Source organism: Euprymna scolopes, chromosome 13, assembly GCF_053919585.1.
Source record: "Euprymna scolopes isolate OS-2025 chromosome 13, ASM5391958v1, whole genome shotgun sequence".
NCBI classification, from domain to species: Eukaryota; Metazoa; Mollusca; class Cephalopoda; order Sepiida; family Sepiolidae; genus Euprymna; species Euprymna scolopes.
In genome coordinates this window covers 29,127,887-29,137,192 of record NC_136494.1, presented here as the reverse complement: position 1 = coordinate 29,137,192, position 9,306 = coordinate 29,127,887, and the positions used below count along the sequence as shown (strand labels likewise).

Below are 9,306 nucleotides of genomic sequence, written 5' to 3'. Positions count from 1 at the left end.
TATCTAACTCTCACTTTCTCTCTCTCTCTCTCTCTCTCTCTCTATATATATATATATATATATATATATATATATATATATATATATATATACATATGTGTGTAAGTATATGCGCGCGCGCGTGCATCTATTATCCTTTTGAAAAGCGATTACAATAAACGCCAAGAGAATGAATTTTACATAAATGTTTAAATGTATATACATATTGATTTTTTTTTTCTAATTATTTATGTAGTAATTATTCTCTGCTCGGGTTCGCTGAAGTGTGAAAGTGTAGAATACCTTTATTTCTTTTTTTTTTTTTCTCTTTTTTTTTTTTTTTACAGTTGAACAAACGCCTGAATGGTCGACAAACACACTTTTAATGCCTAATCAAGATGAACCCAGGCAATAAACCACGATAGACGGAGCATACACACCCTTCTCACAAACCAAAAGGAATATACACACAAGACGTGATACAATAACATATACATTTATATACATATGTGTGTATATGTATGCGTATATACATGCAAATATATATATAGAGATAGATATATGTGTACGTATATACAACAGGGAAGTACGTTTAAGGAATGGTGACAAACGATTAGAAAACCCGTAGTAAATAATGGTTTATATACCTACGTATACGGTTACGTATACATTTATGAAGGTGTTTTTTTTTTTGTTTTGTTTTGTTTTGTTTTGTTATTTGTTCTGACAAGGTGAAAGAAGGAATTAAAAAGCAGGATCGTATTTTAAACGTTTGAATCGCGATTTCTGTGGACGGCAAATATTACCAATCAAGCGCGAAAAATCAGTTGAAAAAGTCATAAAGGAAAAGCAATGCCCCGCTCTTTTTTGGTAAAGAGTAAAAAACTTTCTAGCGATGGTACCGAAGAAGGAGGAGAAATGAACGGCGAACACCGAAGTGCCTTCAAAGTTGTGACCCCCAGGAAACCAGGTAAGTAATTTATTATACATATATACAAACGTTGCTTTCGTATACGCTATAATGCCTTGAGAGGTCTCTAGTTACTGCTATCTGCCCGAAACATGCTCATGACTGTGTAGCACCATATTACTGCTTACGTAAAAAACAAATAAGAATTTATATATATATTTATATATATATATATATATATATATATATATATATATGTAATTATTTACTATAACAATTATTAAATATATATATATATACATTTAGATAAAATTAGTATGAAAAACACCATTGACATATATATATATATATATATATATATATATATATATATATATATACATATGTCAATGGTGCATTTCATACGTATTTTATTTAAATATATATCTATATCTACTTATCTATTTCTCTATCTATCTATCAATCTATATATATATATATATATATATATATATATAATCAGCTAATAATCTATTAACCCATGAAAATGAAATCATCCATGATATAAATAGTAAAAATCCAATCAGTTTAATTAATCATATATATATATATATATATATATATATATATATATATAGAGAGAGAGAGAGAGAGAGAGAGATAGATAGATAGATAGATAGATAGATAGATAGATAGATAGATAGATAGATGTCTATATATATATATATAAGTGTGAGCATGTGTTTGTGCATAAATATATTTATACATGCATACATACATATATATATATATATATATATATATATATATATATATATATATATATATATATATATATACAAAGTTAGATATTAGTTTTGTATATATTTATAAAAATATCATGTATAATATTACGTCACGTCTAAATTAACTAACCCATCATTATAAATTTTCGACACTACCGTGAGACACGGTTCGTAGAAATGTGAATTTTATTTAGTTTAATCTGGTTTTGTGCGAACAAGACAAAAAGAAAGTTGGAAACCATTTATGAAAAATGAAATACATTTTTTTTTTATTTCATATTTTCTTTTTAAATGTCAACAAAGGCTATGAAACATTAATCAATATGCATTCCCCAGATTTGAAAGTCTCCTAACACTTAAAAGGATTTTATTAACATAAATGAATAATATAAATAAAAAACACTGTATAAATGAATATTTTCAATATTCATTTATACAGTGTTTTTTATTTATACTCATTAAAAAAAAAATTAAGAAAAATCCCATGAATTTCAATTTCTTCTTAAGACGGCTTAAGATTAAGACTTACATTTTGGAGATTTTGACCGATTTACATTTTGGATTGCTGAAATAATTATATTTTATTTATTTTTTTTTTTTAATTCAATTTTCACCCCAAACAAGGCACAGTGCCACTTTGAAGCAGGAGGCTACTATCAGGGACTTAATTTGCAGGGGCATTATGAAGAGAGATGAGTAGAAAGATGTTTGTTCACATTACACTTGAACTTCTGCATATCAGTACAGTTGGGAAAGTAGAATCCCGAAAGGACCTGCAGTTCTGGGGAAGAAACTATTGGATTAAAAGGCTTTCTTGTATCTAGGGATCTCTACTGCAAATATATATATCATTACACACACAGTATATATATATATATATGTGTGTGTGTGTGTGTGTGTGTGTGTGTGTGCGTGTGTGTGTGTGTGTATGTGTGTGTGTGTATGTGTGTGTGTGTGTGTGTGTGTGTGTGTGTGTGTGTGTGTGTGTGTGTGTGGGTGTGTGTGTGTGGGTGTGTGTATGTGTGTGTGTACTAGTAGTTCAGCTTGGCTCTGCTCGGGCCCTATGAAACTTTCATAACTTTATGTGCATATGTATATACACTAACAAGTTTAACTCGTATCAGGTAACCTACATCTAAAATTTCAAGTCTTTAGACCCAAAATTGGTGTAGGAGTTCGGTAGAGTCTGCAACGGTCAACTTTTCTAATTTTGACCTCTTGGCAACCAAATTTTCACCCAAAATCTGATTAAAAAGCTTGCTGCATGTCTGAATACACTTTTTGTAAAATTTCAAATGTTTAGACCCAAAATTGGCTTTTGTACTTTGACCCTTTGGCAGCCAAATTTTAGACAAAAAATGGATTTAAATGCTTGCCCTAATTTTGAATACACTTTATGATAAAATTCTAATCTTGTTTAGACCAAATACTGGCTGAGTAATTTGGTAGAGATCGCAGAGGTCAATTATTGCTTAACATTGACCCCAATGTAACATTTATTGTTTTGGACTCAAATCAAATTAGAAGTTTCTATCCATATACAAGTAACCTACATCTAAAATTTCAATTGTTTGGACACAAAATTGGCGGAGGAATTTGATAGAGTTTTCAAGGGTCAAATTGTTGAACTTTAACTCCTTGGCAGCCAAATTATAGGCCGAAACCGATTAAAAAGTTTTTCCCAAATCTCAATACCCCTTTCTGTCAAATCTCGAGTCTGTAAACTGAAAATAGATATAGTTTGGTAGACACACGCACACAGACAGACAATTTCACTTCTACATATATATATATATATATATATACATTTAACTCTCTCTCTCTCTTTCTCTCTCTCTCTCTCTCTCTCTCTCTCTCTCTCTCTCTATATATATATATATATATATATATATATATATATATATATATATATATATATATATATATATATATATATATATATATATATATATATTGAATTCACCACCTGATGGGACTCGACTATTTGGGCTATAATTTAAATGTATATGCCTAGAATTTGTATAAATATATATATATATATATATATATATATATATATATATATATATATATATATATATATAGTATCAATATTTAGTTATACAAACGTATATTTATTTATACAAACGTCTAGCTAAGAATATACATTTAAATTATAGCTCAAATAGGCAAGTCTTATCAGGTGGTGAATTCAATAGAGAACTGTACCAAATTCAAGAAAACTGTATTAGTCAGGATTTTTTATTGAATTCTGTACTCATGGACACTTAATCATTTTGGCATTTGTCGATATATAATACATGCATCTGTGTAGTTTATTTATATATATATATATATATATATATATATATATATATATATATATATATATACAAAAAGTAGATTAATTAAATATCGTAATTGTGGCTGTATTACTATGTATAAATACAATGAACTTGGCCTTTTGGTCCAGATCAAATTGTAGTATCTGTTCTTCAGATGCTGCACTTTCATTTCTTGTTCTCTTTCGGTGAAGGCGCAGTCCTTCACAACTGAGACAATTTTTTTTATTTTTGTACCTTTTCTCCACGTTAAAAAACGACCCTGGTGTCTAACTCTGTTTCGTGGGGAGGCATTGTAAATTGGTACTATTGTATGAATGACGTAAGAATCACAGGCTTATTTATCCAACAAACTAAAACAGGATCATATATATACAAGTTAGAAAAGCATTTCATCCAAGGCATGAAAATTGTTAAACTACATTGTATTTATTTTATGTAATGTACATTCTGTTGCACTTTTAAAAAAAATTATTGAAAATTTTTTATCTCTATCATTAATTGCTAGATGAAAGATGTTTTTAAATTGCAACAAAATGTACATTACATAAAATAAATCCAAGGTAATTTTTTGATTCAATTTAAATTAAATTTTTATACCTTACTTTGTAAAATTTATAAAAGTGCAGTTTGAAGATAAATAAATTTCAAATTGAATCTTGTACCTTTATTATTAAAGCCTATAGTAAAAACATTTTGTTTAACAATTTTCATGTCTTGGATGAAATGCTTTTCCAACTTGTATCTTATCTTTTTTAAGATTATATTTTAAACCCCTCCTTCTCTCTATTTCAGTTTGTATTTCTCCTCACACCACAACTCATACTTGCAACCTCCTCTTTGTATTATTACAGGTCTGAATATTCTCTCTGTTTCAGTTTGTATTTCTCCTCACACCACTACTCATTTTTTGCAATACCCTCTTTGTAATACAGGTCTGAATAATGAGAAAATCTGATTTTTTTTTAACAAAAGCTTTAAAATAGCTTTTAAGATTAAATTTTTTAAACTTCTTTAAGAATAGAAAATCTTTAAAATTTTATAAGGAACATAATTCTTATAGGTTTCAGTGCATAATGAGAAAAATAGAGATGAAAATTTCAAAAGGACTGTATAACTGGTTATGGCCAATAGTAGTCCTCGCCAGCGAAAGTTTTTGTTATTGTTATTCTATTATTATTACTTTTAACATTTTGTGTCCTGCTCTTTCGCGCGAGGACTAATCTATATATATATATAAATATAAATATATATATATATATATATATACATATATATATATATACACATATATATACATATTCATATATATATACATATATATACATATATATATACATATATGTATATATACATATATATATATATATATATATATATATGTATATATATATATATATATATATATATATATATATATATATATATATATATATATATTAAGTTTCATGGCCGTAGACCAAAAACTGACAGGAGTTTGATAGGCAAAATTATTTAAAAAATAGATATAGGCATATATAAATATATAGAAAGAATCTGCAAATTAACTAGATCTTTTGCAGATGAATGCAATTCCACGATCAAGTTGTATTTTCGTATTAGATCAATAGATGAATATCAATACACACAAAAATATTATAGGAGTATATATATATATATATATATATATATATATATATATATATATATATATATATATATGCAACACAAATATAAAATTTCAAATTTGGAAGAACTTTGAAAAAAATCAAAGAAAAGTGGGATGCCCTTTACCAGGAGTATTGCTGCAGTTTAATTCAGGTTGTCAAACTGCAGAAGGGCTATGCTACTAAATATTTACTAGTTCATTGTGGTCCTGTTGTATTTGTGTTGCATTAATGTCATAAAGTTACATTTTAATAACAATTTTCCATTGTGCAGACTTTATTTTTGCCTCCTCAATTTGAAGTTATTTTTTTTTAAATTGACGTGAACACTAGAATATTTAAATTAAATGTCAAATATGAACAGGTAAAATTATAGGCCAATCAAATGAGGTATAGTTTGTTTTAACAGTTATATTTAATTTAGCTTAAATTATCAGTTTTTGAAAAAATTTCAAGTGTGGACTTTCTTTTTTCCGCCTGTATAAATGTAATACATATTCTGCTATGACTCGAAAAACGAATTTAATTTAATTAATAGATATGTATATTGAATAAGTTCTGTCTTTGTTTGGCTTTAAACAGTTTACATCTTTATTGTGTTTATATATATATATATATATATATATATATATATATATATATATATATATATACGTTCTGTCACATAAATGTTAGCGAGTGAAAAAACAGTATGACGGAACTATTTCAAGTGCATAGGGGAAGGTAGAAAGCAAACACCAAATTCGACAACCTCGGACAATCTCCGTAATTGGATTTAGAATATATAATATGTTTGTTAATATCTTTTTGGAATTCACTTTCCAATTTTAAACGTTAGTTTCTTTCTTCTTTCTATTTTAACTTCATTGATAGATTTCATATAAATATGATTGTTTCCCTTATTTTTAACGAATCGTGTACACTAGTACATATGTATAAATACACACACACACACACGCATATATATATATATATATATATATATATATATATATATATATATATATATATATACTAGCAGGCCGCCAGGCGTTGCCCGGTCGTGAAATACGCATAATACAGAAACTGAGGCATGTGAATGCAAGTATCATTTTTTTTTCTAAAAACAGTTCACTTCTATTAAGTAAAAAAAAAAAGAAAAAATACTCGAGTTAGGATCGAAACCAAAACCTAAAGGCGGTGAGTCGAGTACGATAACCATTAGACCAGCGTGTCACAACTTCAAAAAGTGTTCTAAAGCAACTTTTTTAACATAAGTAATCTGTAATGTGAACTATTCGCGCATGCGCATTCGTAAAGCAGTTAGCAAATAGGAAAAAAAATCTGACGACTCCAACGTACCATTTTTTTCCGTTTTGACCCATTAGCAGCCCTTTTTACCGGATGAACATGGATTAAAAGTTTTCTACATGTCTGATTACCCTATATACCAAATTTCAAGTCTATAGATAAAAATTGCTTGAGTATATAGGTTGAGAAGTGTCTTTAAACCCCCACACACATTCTCACTTTTATATACACATACATACACACACATACATATATATTAATACGATAGCGTGTATGTTTTCAGTGTGTCATGCGTACATCTTTTTTTTCCGAATGATTGTCGTTTAATTGTTATGACCTTCCATTTTTTGTGACACATAATTTTAATAATTCTTCATAAGTTTTAAACTTAAATATATATATAAGTTTTGGTTTCGGTTTTGATTTAAGCTGATGCACCCAAGGCATATGAATATATATATATATATATATATATATATATATATATATATATATATATATATATATATATAGATATATATATATATATATAGAGAGAGAGAGAGAGAGTTTTTTAAATAAGAACTTTATATATGAATCGATAGAAAATTGACTCTATAATAATATATACGAAACCTGCATAATTTAAAATATCATATTTTAGCGTATTCTACAATCGGGCTACGGTCCATAATTACTTTTGTAGTTTTAACAAAAGAGCTACAATAATATCAGCGTGTCTCACTATACGCTGAACATCCACAGAATGCCAACATCAATATATTACATATGAAAGAGTCCACTGTGGAATTTCCACAGGTAACACTAGTATATATATAATATTAAAAAAAAACACTAACATTCATTTTATAGCTCAAGGCAGTAATGTTTCATGCTTACGCAAATAATGTAACATGTGATAGTTGTGGAGATTCGAACCCAGTCACAAAGTTATTCTTGACTCACTAGGCTCTCATCTTTTCTCCAGGCATGGTTTCAAAACCTTTAAACCTAATAGATATAAATCTTAATTACAGATAAGGTCGTATGATGTTTTATTTCATGCGGATTGTATGGGGATTTTTATTCCCATATTATTTTTAATAAATGTTATTGAATTTTTCGAATTAATGCTCTCCATCTTTTCTTTATTTCATTCATCGATGTGTGATTGTTTGTGAAATTTGTTTGTCTCTGATGAGCTGCGGGAAGGCAACATTGTCTGTATACAATGAAACACGCGTAAGATGCATATGTAAAAAAAAGGAAATTCCCTTAGATTTACAATAATAATAATAATAATAACAACAACAACAACAACAACAATAATAATAATAATAATAATAATGATAATAACAGCAACAATAATAATAATAATAACAACAACAATAATAATAATAATAATAACAACAACAATAATAATAATGATAATAATAACAACAATAATAATAATAATAATAATAACAACAACAACAATAATAATAATAACAACAATAACAATAATAATAATAATAACAATAATAATAATAATAATAACAACAATAATAATAATAATAATAATAATAACAACAACAATAATAATAATAATAATAACAACAATAATAATAATAATAATAACAACAACAATAACAATAATAATAATAATAATAATAATAATAATAATAATAATAATAATAATGATAATAATAATAATGATTGTTGACTAATATTTTATATTATTCCAGGCTAAGCATATTCAGAGGTAAAACATCCAATGAATTTAACGAGATTCATACAAGAGTGCACAATACAGAGTAAGATATACTTTTTATTTGATTTTACATAAACATTTAGACATCGCTGCACATTCATGGGTATGTTTCAGTCAACTATTTATAAGTAACTAGAGATATCATCAGGCGATGTTTCTTTTTCAAGGATTAAAAACTGAACTTTTGGAAAAGCAACATCGTCTGAAGATATCTCTAGCTATTTATAACTAATTTACTGAAACATACTCATGAGTGTGTAGCGATACGTAAATGTTTATGTAAAAGCAAATTAAAACTATATATGTGTGTGTGTGTGTAGAGAGAGAGAGAGAGAGAGAGAAAGAGAAGTATAATCACGTTGACACCGGTTCTCGTCAGATGATCGAAGTTAAGTAACGTTGAGCCTGGCTAGTATTCGATGGATCACCATTTGAGAATTCTTGGCGCTGTATACGTTCTCTGCTTATCTCGGCATTGTATCCAGTCGTCCTGAACCTCCACTTACTACCGGTATTTAACAACGCCCACTCAGGAGAGGTGTGGTTGGAGATTGTCCAACTCTTGTCACAAAAAAAATTCACGCGAAGGCATACTTACAGTGGGTATCCATAGTCTGTCAAGATTGAACAAAGCTGCCATGTAAGGAGACCTGTTAATAGCTGGTCT

General features: G+C 27.7%; 1 protein-coding gene across 1 annotated transcript in view; it reads left to right on the top strand.

Moving 5' to 3' along the window:
• The first annotated feature begins 294 nt into the window (after positions 1-294).
• Positions 295-9,306, top strand: part of LOC145291964 (uncharacterized) — a 231,902-nt gene continuing 222,890 nt past the window's right edge. The window contains exon 1 of the mRNA XM_080137901.1: positions 295-949. Coding sequence (XP_079994027.1) covers positions 832-949 — 118 coding nt within the window. The 5' untranslated portion in view covers positions 295-831. The remainder of the gene's footprint in view (positions 950-9,306) is intronic.